The 16,382-nt window shown below is 47.3% G+C and overlaps 1 protein-coding gene across 1 annotated transcript in view; it reads left to right on the forward strand.

Moving 5' to 3' along the window:
- Window positions 1–16,382, forward strand: part of PIGL (phosphatidylinositol glycan anchor biosynthesis class L) — a 52,898-nt gene that overhangs the window by 28,575 nt on the left and 7,941 nt on the right. Inside the window, exons 3-4 of the mRNA XM_064729431.1 lie at window positions 5,065–5,155; window positions 10,666–10,733. Coding sequence (XP_064585501.1) covers window positions 5,065–5,155; window positions 10,666–10,733 — 159 coding nt within the window. The remainder of the gene's footprint in view (window positions 1–5,064; window positions 5,156–10,665; window positions 10,734–16,382) is intronic.

Consider the following 16,382-nt stretch of genomic DNA (forward strand, 5'->3'; position numbering starts at 1 on the left):
TCCCAAATTGGAGGTTGTTACATTCCAATAAGCACACAGCATCTGTTCTCTGTAGAACATGATGTTGCAAGATGCTGATCATTTATCTAAGTGGGCTATTTTCAATTGAATCAGAGATGTACATGCAGCCTAACAGCAATAATTCCCTCCTGTCTGTAATTGCCCATTATAGGAAGAAGAATTTATAAATAGTTATAAAAGTCAGGATTTAGAGGCTGTGCTTCAAGACCTAGGGCTAGCCAGTCTTAGCTTATCTTAGCATAATCTCAAAAATAAAATTCTCCTCTACTTTGGAGAGAAATAATTTCTGTTTACACATTTTTTTCAATTACTTTGAAGCTGTGATATAAAGGTCACTGATTGCCTCTAGTCATCACATGGCTTTTTCACTAATTGTGCACTCACCTCATTCTGTTCTGTGGGATCTTTTGCTTCTTGATCCACTTTCATTGCCCAGATGTTCATTTCAGACAGTTATAACTTTATACAAAGGGCATCCTCTGTTCCAACAAACACTTTGTGGTTGTTGTTCCTGGCTGGGAGCCTCGTGCACAGCAGCTCACCTGCTTCCACCATCAGCCCACTGACCTTTGGGCTGATTTAATGGAAAATCAGGCACTGGGGATAAGGAGAAGTCATGCCAAAAAGTTTCCTGGTCCCTAGCCTTGGACTGATTAAAGTTGAGCAGGATAAAAAGGCAATAAGAAATGGGAAAGCTCTTTCATGCTGACCCTTTTGGTGTGTAGTGGGATGGAAAATCACATGGGCACCTTGAAAGTTTGGCACTGGTGTCTTGGAATGTGGAAATGGAGACCTTAACATCTCCAAGAAGTCACTCTATTGCCTGCTCCCTGTAAAAGCCACCCACAAAGGTTTCATGTCAGGGCAGAGAGGTCCCTGCTGTCCCATGGCGTGACTCTGGGGCCTGGGCATTTCCCAGCTCACAGAGGGTCAGGTCTCAAGGTTATCCCACAGCCCATTTGCTGTGTGTGGAGCCACGTGGCCATCACACAGACCAGCTGCTGGCTTCAACTTAACCTTTAGAGCAGTCATGAGAGCTTAGTTCATGAGCAGAATAAATTACATGGAAGGCTTCAAGAGAGGATTGTCCATCTGAACGCCCTGGCTGCTGCTGAAAGCTCTGTGGAAGGGGAGCAGTGGAAAATTGGACAGGGACTGAGCCATCTGTCATGTAAGGAGGGTATAACTTGGCAATATGTATCTGTGAGGGCTTTGAAATCTCTACCTTGGCCAAAAGTGACCTCCCAAATGACAGGAATCTGGTCATCTTGAGCACAAATGTTCCTAGAAAGATGAGCCTACAAAGCTGTGCTGGCTGCTGGCAGGGCCAGCAGGGCTGGCAAGGTGCAGAGTGTTCCAGGCTGGGGTGGGAGAGCAGCTCCAGCCCAGGACAGGCAGAGGAGAGCCCTGGGGAGGAGCTGGCACCAGGCAGAAATGATTGATGATGATTTTGGACATCTCTCATTCTCAGGCTGCTGGGCCAAGCCTGCACAAGGTGGGATGGTGCCTCATGCTGATGTGATTTGCTGTGGGCACTCCCAAGGGAGCTGCAGGACATCCAGGACATTCACTGCCTCCTTCCTGGGCCAGCCTTGGGAAGGGCAGCTGCACATGCCAGTGTCTGCTCTGCTCAGCTTGGCAGGGAGGTGGAGAAGCCAGGGCTCCTGTCTGGTTCTTGCCACCAGTGGATGGGTACAGAGGAAGATGCAGGATTTTGTTTTCTGAGCATGCTGAAATCAGTGAGCAGAGACAGATCCTTCTCCACACTGCAGCATAATTCTCCATTTCCCTCTCCTGAGGCTGCAGATCCCTTGGCACAGCTGTAAATTCCCTGTACAGTGCACAGCATGAGTTTCACTGAAAATTCCTGGGAAAACAACTCTTCTGGTGCCTTATTCCATTAAAAATATTTTTTTCCTCCTATTCATCTCCCCATTTTTCCCTGCATCCAAGCAGCCACCTGCATTCAATATCACACACGTGGAATCCCATAAACATCCCTTCCAGACCATAATAGTTTGATGGAAATATGGCCAAGTGCCCAAAGCCCTGTGCCCTTCCCACAGCCCCCTCAGGATTTATGTCTTGGTGTGTGGCAGTGACTGACAGCAGCAGCGAGGAGCTCTGTGGGGCAGAGGACAGGGAGGGGAACGGTGTCTGCTGGGACCAGCTCCAGTCTGCTCCAGGGAATGTGCTAATTTTCACTCCTTTATAGTCCTTTATCTCAGCCCTTCGACCTTGAGCTCAGAGGCATTATCAGCCTTAGCCAGAAAGGCAGCGTGCAGTTAACCACTGAAATGCTGAATGTTTCTCATACAAGGTCCTGAAGGTGAAAGCAATGAGTGCAGCTCATTTTAATAGTGCAGCACCTCGGGGGACTGTGCAGGTTTGGGCAGAACCTATTTATGATATTAGGAAAAATATTTTTTTCATGTATGATTTTATGAGCAGTTTTTGAGGTTTGATGTCCCTTCAGAGTTCCCTGGGCATGTGGAGACCTCGTGTAATCCTGTCCTGTGTGCCAGGCTGTGGATGAACTCAGTTTTCTTCATCACCTTTTCATCCTTATTGTACCCAGTTACTGATATCCAGAGCACAGGCAGAAAATTACAGCTCTCATGTTTTCTGTGGGTCCCTTGCTATCATGGGAACACATTTCCAACTTCATAAAGTATTTTACAAACTCTTACAATGAAAGAAGTCACTTCCTGGAGCAGTCTAGATGAATGTATTTATTGCTGAATGAATGTAGTTCTGCTGACTTCCCTGGGTGCCTCTGGCTTTGTCAGTTAGCTGTGTGTGAGTTTTTGTGTTTGCAGAATGAGCTGGGAATGCTTCCATGGGCCATCGTGGCTATTAATGAGTCAGGAATGTGCTTCTGTGCATGTGTCTCTTGTTTGGCAAGATCAGCTTCTCTTCTGTACCTGACAAATGTGATGCAAGAAGAATATTTGCTTTTCCTTGCTGGCAGTAAATGGTCTCTCTATGACCAGCAGCAACTGGGTAGAAGCAGAATTTTGGGTAGAATATTCCTGCTCAATCAGTTCAGTGTTGATGGAGTTAATTTGCTCATGCCTTCAGATTGTTTTGTTTCCAGGGATTCTAAACCGTTGCCTCCAGCTGTTCATTTCCATTGACGAGGATGATCTTTATCTGTCTAAACTAGTTAAAACCTGCTCCACTACCCAGCAGCCTTTTTGGAAACAGCCCAATAAAGCTGAGTGCAGTGGCTATGACACCAAAGCCTCCTGGACATCATAAATTCCAAGCCCTACTTTTTTTTCCTGACCTCTCACTGTTGGAGCACCCTTCCTGTTTTAATAGGACTCTTCACTTCCTCCATTTAAGCCCTGTCCAAAAACAGGAATGATATTTGCACTGCAAGTGATCAGTGGAAGAATCCCTGTTGGATAATTTGCTGCTTTAATATTATCAGGTTAAGGCTTGACAGACCTGGAAGGAATCATTCAAACAACTGAAGCCCTGTCACACTTGCACTTGGACTCAGTGTGGCTGTTTCTTGAGATGTTTTAGGTGAATCATATTTATAAATGTGCTCAGGTTAAAGCTTGTTGTGACATGCTGGGACTGCTCATACCTTCAGAGTCACCTGGGCCACTTCCTCCTCAAGCAGGAGGTGTGAAGGTTGGTGTGAAAGATGCAGGTTTGTGAAGCTGCTGAGGCAGCCACCAGATGCACCAGGGCTGAAATTCAGGTGTCTGGTGTCCATCACCAGAGGTGCTGTCTGTCCCACAGGGAATTGCCAACAACACAAAACTTCCTGTTGCTGTAGTGCTGCTAGAGGGACCTGAGCTGGATGTGCAGCCTGGTGCAGGAACTCCTTCCCTTGTGCTGGGGTTTCTAATTCACATTATTTGAGCCTGAGTTGAACAGGAACATGTAACACAACAGAAAATCTAATGGTCAGTTTGGACATAAAGTTGTTCCTTCCACTCCAACTACTGTTAACAGCAGTGGGAAAATCTGTGGCCAGAAGATCTCTCCTGGAGACCCAGGCTGAGGTTTATTTTGGAGTGTGCCAAGGAGACTTTCCCTGTAGTTTTGTTGCAGATGTTGCTGTCCCTGCAGCAGGGAGGGAGCAAGGCCTGAGCAGGGCTGGGATGTGGCTGCAAACAGCTGGAGAGGTTCAGCTGCAGCCCCTGGCTCTGTGGGGGAATGCTGTGCTGTCATTTTGCTGCTGAACCACCTCACAGTGATTATCAGACTTCCAGAGCAGGGAAAAGGTCTGAGAACAAGCCCAGTTAAACATGTCATTATTGGGTTTTAGCAGCTGTGTGTTATCCTATTGTTACTAATAACCTTTGCAACTTTGTGAGCAATGTTTTCTTGGCATCATTCAAACATAATGACTGGGGGGTCACATTCAGCTCTCAGTTGTGTAAATATGGAATGTTCTCTTGGCTGTCTGGTGCTATTTTGCATTTGGCTCATGGTCCCTGCCCCTAGAGTCCTGCAATCCAAAATACCCAGGCAGGGAGTTCAGTCACAGTGTGCTCTGCATACCAGCTGGGTATGCAGAGCACAAAATAAACACATGAACAGCTACTATCAAATCCAAGCCCTATAATTACAACTCTGCTGTCCTCTGGTTGTGGTTAGTGGATTATTCCTGAATAAATGACAGCAGGAGTTTGCTTGGTACCTTCCCAATGTAATTCACCAGTAGATTATGATTGGGAAGTCTTTCAGAAAAATGTGTTTTTAAAGGGGTTTTAAATTTGATTGGGATAAATCAAGAAAAAGAATTTACAAAATAGATATTGCTTGAAGTAAAGTAGTCACAAAGTCTGCCTTGATGGTAAGAGGAAAGGGAGACCTTGACAAATCCATGAGGAGGGTGTTGGAACTGCTCTTCCTCTTTGAACCCTCCAGTATCCAAGCTTGTAAGACTCTTAAGCTGGTTTTATATTGTAAATAAATAGATCTTGATTTCATTCTGTGATTAAGATGATCCCTCTGTTCCAGAGTGGTCTTTACAAAGTTCTCAGCAGTGAAGTGACTGATGGCCCTTCTCATTTCCAGGGATTTTCCTGATGATCCTGCTGTGGAGTGGGACACTCAGCTCCTGGCCACCCTTGTCCTGGAGCACATAGAAGCCAAGAACATCAACCTGGTAATGTGACACTTTCTGCAGCACTGGCAATTGCCACATTGCTCCTGAGCCAGTGTTCTGGGCTTTGCCTTTCCCTCTGGAAGCTTTCTGTGGAGTCTCTGAGGTTAGGATGTATCTTCTCTCTCAGGAGAGCTTTCTTTGCTTCCCACTGAAAAACAAACAGTGGAGGAATTTCACTTTTCTAACTCTTCAAATGGTTTCTGTATTTTAAAGTAACCATGTGAAGGAGAGAGCCAAATTGGGCTTTAGACTTTGGTTTAGGCTTAGATTTGAAGCCCATTGGCAGATGTGTGTTAGAGAGGTTGATTAGCAGGGTTATAGGTCAGGATTGAAGGATATTAAACTGGAGACATTTCCTGGCACTGGAATAGTTTGGGGTTTTTTCCCACAGAACAGGAATAAGGGCATAAGCATGGAAAGGGTTGTGTTCTGTTCTTCTCTGTTGAACCCTGCTTTGATCAGGCATGGCACTGTCACACACTGATTAGCAGCAAAATCACCAAACTCTCAAAGCCTTTCAGCACTTCACAAAACAAGAAACCACATCTCCTGCAGCATGAAAGCCCCACGAGCACAAAACCAGCATCATGCATCCAACTTTGTATTGATTCTGAGGCTAATTTTCCATGAAATTCATTGCTGTGCACAGAGACAAATGCACTTTTCCTGGACTCCTTTTGTGCCTTTTGGCCCCCTGAATAGATAGTTTTTAATCTAATCTGAAAGCTGCAAACACAGGCAGATTTGTACTGCATGTTTGTGACTCTCAGGGGCGCAGGGACAAGTGCACCAAAACCCCAGAAGAAATTCTGAAAACACCAGAGCTCCTCTGGATGGTTAGGAAGGATTAGATCTCTGCCTGGGGGAAAATTAAACTCCAGCTGTTTGTGCTGGGGGAGCCTGGGGTGTGCCACTGACAGGGCTGAGCTGGGCAGAGAATGTGGGGTTTGCAGAGCAGGAAATGTGGGGTTTGCAGAGTAGGGAATGTGGGGTTTGCAGAGTGGGAAATGTGGGGTTTGTAGAATAGGGAATGTGGGGTTTGCAGAGCAGGGAATGTGGGGTTTGCAGAGCAGGAAATGTGGGGTTTGCAGAGCAGGGAATGTGGGGTTTGCAGAGAAGGAAATGTGGGGTTTGCAGAGCAGGGAATGTGGGGTTTGCAGAGCAGGAAATGTGGGGTTTGCAGAGAAGGAAATGTGGGGTTTGCAGAGTGGGAAATGTGGGGTTTGCAGAGTGGGAAATGTGGGGTTTGCAGAGTGGGAAGCATTCCTGGGCTTGGTGCTGGCCCTGCCAGGATGGGAGTCCCTGCATTGCCATCAGCTCTTCCCTGAGCACTGAGCACAAATCACTGCAGCAGGACACAGCAGCAGCAGGGGCAGCTGGTAATGAACTGCTCTGGAAATGTTCATTATTTGAAGTGTCCCAAGCAATCACACAGGTCTCAGCTGTTTGCTGTAATACCATTCATTTAGGAGCAGACTGAATTTGCCAACAACAGTGAGAGAAGTACCTAAGTACCTTTGTTAAACATTGTGCAATTTAAAACTTCAGAGCTTGCTCTCTGTGATGTCTCTGCTGTTCTAACCCAACAGCCTTGCCTTGAAAGGTAAACTGAGTCCATTTATCAGTAATGTTGAAATTGATAGAATTGGCTGAGCATGTTAAAAGAGCCTTGAAAAAACCAAAAACTAACAGAGTTTCAGACCAGCTCAGTGCAGTCAGCATGACTGGAGGGTGTGTATTGTTGTATCTATCCCAGTGGGAAAACTTTCCCCAGTTCCCCCAGTAGTCACAGCATGGACAGTGGTATCTTTATTATCTTTATTTCCAGAACATGCTGTGTGCCATCTGGCAGTGGAGCAGGGGCTGCAGTTCCAGCATGTCTGAAAGGAAGGATTGCAAGGCAAGGAGTCCCTCATGTTCTGTGTAGTTTCCTTCCATTACATGGTTACTCATTTGTTCAATTGCCCTGGAAGTCCAGGAGTAGCTCAATCATTTTGGGAGCTACAGGGACATATTTCATCCAAGCTCTACATTAAATAGTGCAGACACAGAAATTAATGATGTACTCAAAGCCAAAACTAATTTATAGACTTTGGGAATTATTTCCTGCCTGCTGGATTTCCAAGCAAAAGCCAGTATTGCAGGGAGAGGCAGCCAAGGCTGCTCTGTCTTGATCCAGATTAGAAAGTGTTTGGTGTGGAAAAAAAGAAGTTACACAGTATTGTGTGAGCTCCAGGCAGGCTCTTGTTGGTCCTAAATCAAACACAAAAGACATCTCCAAACTCAGAAGGGACTCAGAGGGAGTTTGTGCCTCCCTGGGCTCTGGGAATGCAAGGAGAGATGCTCAGGGAAGGCCATGAGAAGGGGAATTGCTTGCTGTGGCATTTTAAGGGATGGTTCTTGTTAAAAAGGAGAGACCTTTGAACAGATGTCTGCTGTGTTTGAATCACTATGTGACACCAGAGAGAGGAGGAGAACCTGAGCTTTGAGGTGTGAGGAGGGATCATGGACTCCAGGGCTCTCAGGAGTTTTCTCTTCTGCTGGTAATTGAGTAATTTCCTCTGTGCTCTCCCCTCTCCGGAAGGGATTTCTGGACCTGTTTGTCTTGGCTGCTGCTCTGGCTTCCACCAGTGAAAGCTCCATTTCCTGAATACCAAGGTCACCCAGAAGAAAAACCAGCAAGAGCAGCAGCTCCCATTTCAGAACAGGTGTGGGGAGGGAACTCCCTCTTGCCCTAAAGATTTCATTGAGCAATAATTTCCACATGAAGTATATTTACTATCCCAGCCTTTCGCTCCCAGAACTGGCTAAGCCTGTTTTTAAGCCAGACACTTTCAAGATGTTCAGGTTTTCTCATCCTGTCCTGATTATTTGCTTGATTTCATCATCAGCCTGGTTCAGGTTGGGAGTTAAAAGGCAGCACAGCAGGAGCTGCACCGTGTGGAAGGAGCAAATGCTCCCGTGTGAAAATATCTTCAGCATGTGAGAAAGAAATTCAAATTCCTTATCAATGAAATGAATCCCTGAAGCCAGAGGGATTGATTTACATGTGATTGCTGCCTGCTTCAAGTCATGAACAGCACAGTGGTGCTGTGGAATCAGAGCCCTGATTACTTATATAGATATTTAGATGATATATGGTATATTTAAGGTGGGAGATCCCTGCTGTCCCAGAGCCAGATGTGTGCTGAGAGGGATCACACACAGCAATGCCACCTTGGCCAAGTCACTGTGCAGATACCTTGGGAATTGAACTTAAAAATCCCTTTATTTGAAGAGACAGGCAATTCAGTAAACTATAACAGTAAACTGGACTACAGCAAGTGAAAATGGGCTCTCTGTAATCTCTTCAGCTGCTTCAGATGTTACATAAGCTCAGCAGCTTCTGTTTCAAAACAGATGTGGAGAAGGAAAACCTCCAAAGGTGTTTCTGAACAGATAATTCCCATGTCAAGAATATTTCCTAGCCCAGCCTTGTTGCTCCCACAGTTGGCCCGAGCCAGTTTTGTAAAAACAATGATTAGTTTATTTAGTCTGCTCACTGAAATCTCTTATCTCAGTCCTCTGGTTTGTTCTCTTGTAACCTCCACAGAAGAAAAAATGTGTGTTTTGGCTTGTCTGGGGTTTTTAGTTTGGTTTCCTAAGGAAACAGGAATAATGCAATTGTATTTATATGTATGTGCACATGCATGTTTCAAAAGCCTTTAGAGCCCATTGGCTAATTTCAACCACGTTTGACAGCAGGGTGCTGCTCTTAAAAATGTTCTGTTTGTACAAATTACATGAAAATCAGGGAGCAGGCAGAAGAGACAAACCCTCCCTCTGTCCCCATTGAGTGAAAAGCTGTAGTGCAAGTCCAGCCCTTATCAGAATCACACTGTTATTCACCTGAATAGGAATTTATTCTGCATGCAGTGAGTGGGGGATGTTGTCATCTCAGGGAAGTACCACTCTAAGTAGCAGTGACTCCAGAGTGTGTTTTTTTCTTATCTGTAAAGTCCAGGGTGCTGTGCTCACCCTGAGCTGTGCTGAATTTCATGATGAGCTCCTCCACAAGCTGATGTCCACAAGGAGGGCTCAGCCCCATGGCCTGCAGAGCTCTCTGCCAGTGCTGATGTGCAGCAGCAGCCAAGGTTAAACACATCCTTCTTCTCCTTATAAAATAGAGAACAAAAAATGCTTTTTTGTATGTGAATGAAACCAATTTTGGTCCCACCAGCTCCTGCCAGCAAAAAGCAACCTGGGGCTTGCTGGTCACTGGGCAAAGTCTGACTGTGGGTGGGTGGGTTTGTAAGCAGGCTTGTGTGAAGTTTGTGGGGTTTGAAGTATTTCTCATCACTGCCTTTGTGTTTCCTCTCCCTCCTGACTCAATATCCCCTGGCTGGGAGGGCCTCTCCTGCTGGAGGAGCAGGTTGCAGGATGGGCTCGGTGGCTTTGATCTTCCCCTGATCTCTCACCCAGTGCTCCAGGCCCTGCATATAAAATAGATTTTGGGAAGGGAGGTGCTGTGAGTGAGCAGGGCTGCAGCATTTCCTTCCCTGAAGAGAGAACAAGCTGGCAAGGAAGCAAACATTGCCTGAAACGTGGGAGTGGATGATTTCTTCCTGCTCCCAGAGAAGGGAGCTGTGGAGAGCTCTGCTGCTGGGCCTCTCCCAGGGCAAGCACTGAGCTTTGCACTGCCCAGGGACTGGCACTGTCACTCCCTGCAAAGAGCATGGCACATTCTCTGTCCTTTCCACACTCTGTGCTGCCACTTCGGCTGCCTGGTTGGCACTGGGAGCCTTTGAGTGCCCATTGCACAGAGGGAGGGCTCCCAGGGTGATGCCTCAGCCTGGCACACTGTGGGTGGGTCTGAGGGCAGGGAGCCAGGGCTGTTCTGGGCTCTGGGCAATGCTCTGTGCACACATTACTTCTGCATTTTGGAGTTCCCATTTCTCCCTGCAGAGAAGCAATTAACAATACAATCTAACTCAGTGAAAAGCCTGATTTGGTTGTACAAAAGTGCATTCAGATTGTTTAAAAAGGCTGCTTCTCCTGTCAGAGCCAGGACAGTCATACATGCTTGTGTGGCTCGTGTTGCAGCAATGTCCTGATTGAACCATGGCTTCCCCCTGCCATCCACAGGCACTGGAGGATGTTCTCAGGTCCAGGGGAGAGTGATTCATAGAGCTGGACCTCTCGGGTCAGGAACACATTTGCAACAGATCACTCTGAAAGTGACCTTTTGCCCTGGTAATAAGTAACAAGTGCATCCTGCCAGTGGGGACACGATCTTTGTCATCTCTCTGTTGTTCAGGCTGCTGGGCTGTGCACTCATCTGCTTCCAGAGTGCCTTGTTTGTTTGCTTGTGTTTCTGTGGCATGAGGAGTTCACACACAAGGCCTCATTGTGCAACACATAAACAGCTCGTTAGACACAACGGGCTGGGGCAGGGCTTGGATGTCAAATTTGGGAACTGCTCAGGCTCCTCCTCCTGCTCCTAAATGCTTCTTGTTGTGTGTTTGTTGCAGGTGGTGACGTTTGATGCAGGAGGAGTGAGTGGCCATGCCAACCACATCTCCCTCTACAAGGCTGTCAGGTACAATGTCTGCACACTTCTCTGGGCTGGGCTGGTGCTGCTGAGGAAACAGAACCAGGGCAGTGTTCACTTCACTGTTCCCACTCAGAGCCAGGCTGTGGGACGTGACACTGGCTGGAGAAACTGCCACAGCTCTGGAAATGACCTACAGCATCTTTAGTGTTCCATCAGCTGGGGCCTTGCCAGTCTCCCTTTCACTGGGCCCTCTTTGCTCTTCCCGTCCTTGATCCCACTAAAATATGCCACAGATCACTTTGCACTCTGCTTTGAGGAGTGTGGGAATACCTGATGCCTGAGCTGGTGGCTTTTGGAAAGTTCTTCACCAGAGGATGTTGCCATCTTGTCCAGGTGCCTGAATTTACCTCTCTGCCCAAGAACATTGCTCTTTCAGTGGCGCTGTCCCTACTCCCTTTTAGGAATAGTCTGTTAGTTCCTTCACCATTTTATCCCTTACATTTTGAGACCCTGTGTCTCCATATTGTGATGGTGAGGTTAATATACAGAAATCCCTTTATTAAAATCACTCAGATTTTGCTGGCAACACAGCCACTGTGTTTTACTTTAACCCTCTGCTCATTCAGACCTTTCTGTGTCCTAGAGAGATTTCCTCCAGAGCTGCCCCTGCCTTTCCCAGGCATGAGAAGAACTCTTTGCAAGTACAGCTTTGTATTTATAGCACCCATTTGTTTTCTGAATCATCTGTGCAATTCAAATAAACAAATTCTTCTGGCTGTCCTTGCTGACAACATCACAGTGATTTTCCTTCCTCACTTGCCTAGAGAAAGCTGCAGTGCCACAGAACTCATACTGGGACCTCTAGCTCCTCTGGGAAGATGCTGAGAGCTTTTGATGGCTGGAATTCAGTGTTAGAGAGGGATCGTGGCTTTTCCCAGCAACTTCTGGAATTGCCTAACAGAGGAGAGGGGGTGGGGTTAAAGCAAGCAGTGCTGTGTTAGGGCTGGGTGGGGAGGTGGGTTCAGGCACAGCTTGAGAAGTGAGCAGAGGTTGGGCAGAAGCTGAACACTGAGAGCAGAGGTTGGGCAGAGGCTGAACACTGAGAAGAGAGGTTGATGACTGAAGAGCAGAGGTTGGGGAGAAACTGAACACTGAGAGCAGAGGTTGATGACCAATGCTCACACCATTGGCACAGAGGGCCTAAAGAGCTTCCAGCTGCCTGCAGCTCTGTTTGCTCACTCAACTGCTCTATGACAAAGAGGAATGAAAGGCAGGTTGTTAGGTGTCCTCCTCCACCCTGAAGTGATCATGGGAAAACAAGTTAGCAGCTGAGTTATATATGAAAATTTTAAGGAAAATTCTTGATTTTGACCCCAGTTCTACTCTTGTCTTACTTTGTGGCTGTGCAGAAATCACTTTCCCACCTTCATGCTTTGTGTTTCCTGTGTGTGCAGTGAGGATCTAACCCTCCTCTTGTCTCAGAGCATGTTACCAGGAAATGCTCATTGTCTACAATTCCCTTGAAGCCAGAGCTTTGCATTGGTGCTCAGCTGGAGCAGAACACTCTGGGCTGATGAGATCCATGCTGATAGGGACACCAGAGCACGAGCAATTCTCATTAACTCAGGGCTGCTTTGTGTCTTGTCTCCCTTCCAGTCCTGAATCAGCAGAATTAATCATGGTAGCCCCATCATCTGCATGTGGCAGGAGTGATGCCGTGGCTGCTGAAAGGTTAAGTTTATTTTTAGTGGCTTGCTTGCCCTCATTATTTTTCAGTTTGTGTTATGGAGGAAGTAGAGCGTGACTGTATCACTCCTGACTCTCAGTGCCCTGATGAGTTCTCACATGTTGGCCAGTCCAGGCAGCTCTGGGAGCACAAACTGAGGCTTCTCCTGTGCCCCTGTGCCAGCAGAGCTCTGCAGAGCAGCAGTGGCTGCCCCTGGGGCCCCAGGGCTGCATGGCAAGGGAAAGGCAAACGACCTCTCCCCTCCAGGTATCATCTGCAATGTATTTATTAACCTTCTTTAAACAAGTCCTGCAGGGCTCTGCCTCCACTGTGAAAACTGGAGGAAAGGATGAAGCTGGTGCAGTGATCCTCAGCTCTTTTGGATGCTCCCAGTCTCTGGGGGACAGGCTTGTGCCCACTTCCATGAGATTAATTTCTGCAAGAGCAGGGCTGGAATGGGCTCTGTGACCCTCCTCACTTCAGGAGGTGCAAATTATTGAAGAGCTTCAAAAGGAATAAAGCAGTTCAGGAAATGGTCATAGTGAGCAGATGCTCAGTATTGTCTGCTAAGGGCATAAATATTCTTTCCAGCGTCTGGAACAGAGGTTATGTTCAAAGGAGCAGGAGCTGCTCAGAAGAAATGAGCTCTTTCCCTTGCAGCAGCCTTCCTCCTGACAGCTTGCAGGAGTCCAGCTGCTGCTGTGTGCCCGCCTGGCCTTCAGATCTGGGAGGAACTGGGAAATGCCAGGGTTCAAGGATGGATTTGTTCTTCTGCAAGGGAAAAAAAAGAAAAAACAGGATGGGAGAGAAACACAAATTACTATTTGACTTCAGTCTCCCCTGGGAGTATTTCAGTTCTGGCTTCCAAGCAGAAAAAAAAACCCAACCCAAACCCAAGAAAAACCCACTGCAGCAAAGCAGAGAGGACTGGAAGCAATCTCCTGTAGCTTGATTTGGCAACATCATCCTCTTTTATCCCCCAAAACAGGAGCTTTCCCTGTTGCCATGGGAGGTTGGATCCTTTACACTCATCCTCAAGGAAGAGCAGGTTTTGAGTGACACCCAGGTCACTCTATCCCTTAAGCATTTGGGCAGTCACAAGGCACTGTGTAATGAGCTTGGTAAATACTGTGTGGCAGGAACGTTGGAGAACCTCTCTTTGCTGCACTCTGAAATGGCAGTGCCTGCTCTGAGCTCACATGTAACATCAAGGTGGTTTAGTTTTGCATGAGTCACTGTGCATTTTGATTTTAAACAGCCCCTCTTGCCCAGGAGCCTGGCAAATGGGGGGCTGTTGGGTTTGTTGTTTGCTTGCTTAGGATGGAGAGGAATCATCTTTGTGAGGAGGAGGAGGGAGGACTGTACCACTTGTTTTTATTAGTGAGCTTTCAAATCCATTTTATCCCAGCTAGAACAGAAAAGAATAGTCTTGTCTGCTTAGGGCAGAGCAAACTGAGTGGAAAATAGGAGCTGCTATATTTAACCACTGTGCATTATGTTGTTATAGCAACTGCATCCATAAAACTTCTATCAATGATGCCATATAAAAAGCTACATCAAGGAATCATTAGCTGAGCCTATTCTCGTCAGTTCCATTTGGAAAAACACCTCCCAGTCCTGCAGGATGTTTGTGAACATTCACCAGCTCTGTGGCAGGTTGTAAATGAGGCTGTGCAGAGATGATATTTGGGAGCTTTATCACTCAGCAGTGGATTGAGATGCAGCCTGAGTGCCACCAATGCCTCATGGCACTGCCATGTCCCAGCCTGGCCACTGAAAGCCCCACTCCTGAATTGCCAATGCCAGGGACATTGTGCAGAGGGCTGCACTGAGCCTCCTGGAAGGGGAGGGTTGGGTAAATGCCAGCTGCAAATCCATGGAAACAAAGAGGAGCAGTGTCCAGCCAGTCCCACTGGGTGGGAGCCATTCTCAGAGGCCACCAACTGCATCCCACCCCAACAAAGCTCAGTTCTGCTGCAAGCTCTTGTGGAATTTCCAAGGCCATGTCAGGGAGGAAGCTGGGTTTGGGTGATTAGCTTAATAAAAGTGAAGGATATCCCATTTACCATTTTTATTTGGTGCCTTCTTACAGTGGGGGGCTGGAAGATCTCTCTCTCCTTTCAGCAGCTACAGCCTGTGCATTTCTCACTTGTTTTACTGATATTAAAAGTCCTGGGGGAGCTTATGAGTGATGGCTGTGGTTGCAGCCAGACTGTCCCCATAAGGCTGAGACAGAATTGTACTCTGCTGTCTATCCCTGAGACTTCCCTCAAAGCTCTCTGCCCTGGCATTTATCCCATAGCTGGGTGTGGAGTTCTAGATTTTATCTCTTTCCTTTATCCCTTTCCCTCATTCCTTCGTTTGACCAAGTTCATTCATCCCAGTGCCCTTCCATGACACTGTTGAGAACCATCAGGATTAAAGCTGAACATGGAGCACCAGCACAGAAGGGATTCCCCCTAAAGAAGGTTTTTTCCCAAAGAAGCAGCCTCAGGGGGTGTCCTTCTCTGTGTCACAGTGAGGGGAGCAGTGACACTGCACATTCCTCTCCCAGACAGTGCAAGGCCCAAAGCACAGAGCCAGGACAGCTCTGGCAGCTGGAACATCTGGATTGTCACTGGCAGAACCATCTTTTGCCACTGCCCCACGTGTGAGCACAGAGAGCCTGAGCAGTGTTGTACAGAGTGCTCCTCCATGGTGTAGTTCAGGGTGCATGGAAATGGGGCCAGAAAATCCAGCTAGGGAGGGAGGAGGCATTCCAGAGAGCAAACATCCAACATCTGGCAAGGATATCCTTCTAATGTCTCTGTGATTCCTAGGAGACTGCCTGTTCTTCCTCCTTCACATCTGTTTCATCAGATTAATTGGGCAGATTAGAGGTTGGGATCTGAAATGGAGCCCCAATGCAGCTTTAAGACATCCATTCTTTGCCATGCTCTTCAAAACTCTATTTCCCCAGTGCTCCACAGCAGCCAGCAGTCAGTTCAGTGAAGGGTTTTGCCTCTGGCTTGGGAAACTGTTTGGAGAGTGAAGTCATTGAATTCAATGAAAACTTCTCATCAAACAGAAAATCACCCAAACTGTAACACACCCTCGTGGACATGAGCCCCAGAGGAGTTCTGTGCTCTCCAGCACTGAAGTTTCAGCTCCATCTGGACTTGTTCCTTCTTGGGAGGTTTCACTGCTCAGTGCCACAGAGGAGCTGACCCACTCACGCCTTTCCTGAGCATGCCTGAGTGAAGACAGGGAATTTGGGAGCCAGCTCAGTCCTGCAGTTTGGGCCATTTCAGTGTTTCTGCTGAACAGATGGAGCTGGTGGCTGCAGAGCCTTCAAAGCAAGGCCTTGAGGGAGGAGCTGGGGCTGAGATCTTGCAGGGCAGAAATGGTTGGAGCCTTGGGATGTCTCATGGTCTTCCCAAATTCTCCACTGCAGAGGGTCTCACACTGAACCTGAACCCACCACAGGCATTGCAGGAGAGGTGCCCTGTGACCACCAGGCTCTGGCACCTGGGCACTGGGTGGGACTGAGCCACCTTAGGTCACTTTGTGTTTAAAAAAGATTATAAAAAGTCTCTCCGGGAAGAAAAAACAAAACACCCACATGGAAAAATCTCCTGAAAAAGAGCCTGTGTTTTACTTTTTGAGATTTTATGCCAAACTCTTTCATTTCGACCAAACCACAGCAAGTCCAGTCTGTAAAACAACATTCCCAAAATGGCAACAACTGAGAGCTGCAACCTCTCCTCTACTTGGAAGTGTCCCATGGATACTCTCCAGCAGGGTGGAGATGGGAGTGAGAAGATGGATTTGGGAGAGGATTGGCTCATTTTGTGAACGTGTGCAGGAGGTAGAGCTTCGTGTTTCTCTCTCTCTGCAACCACAGAGAAATACAAATGAGCAAGGCTGCAGTTCCTCTGCACACAGAGCTGGGTGGAGCCTGTTCCCAGGGCTCTGCACTGAGCCTTGCT

This window comes from Zonotrichia leucophrys, chromosome 19, assembly GCF_028769735.1.
Source record: "Zonotrichia leucophrys gambelii isolate GWCS_2022_RI chromosome 19, RI_Zleu_2.0, whole genome shotgun sequence".
Lineage (NCBI taxonomy): Eukaryota > Metazoa > Chordata > Aves > Passeriformes > Passerellidae > Zonotrichia > Zonotrichia leucophrys.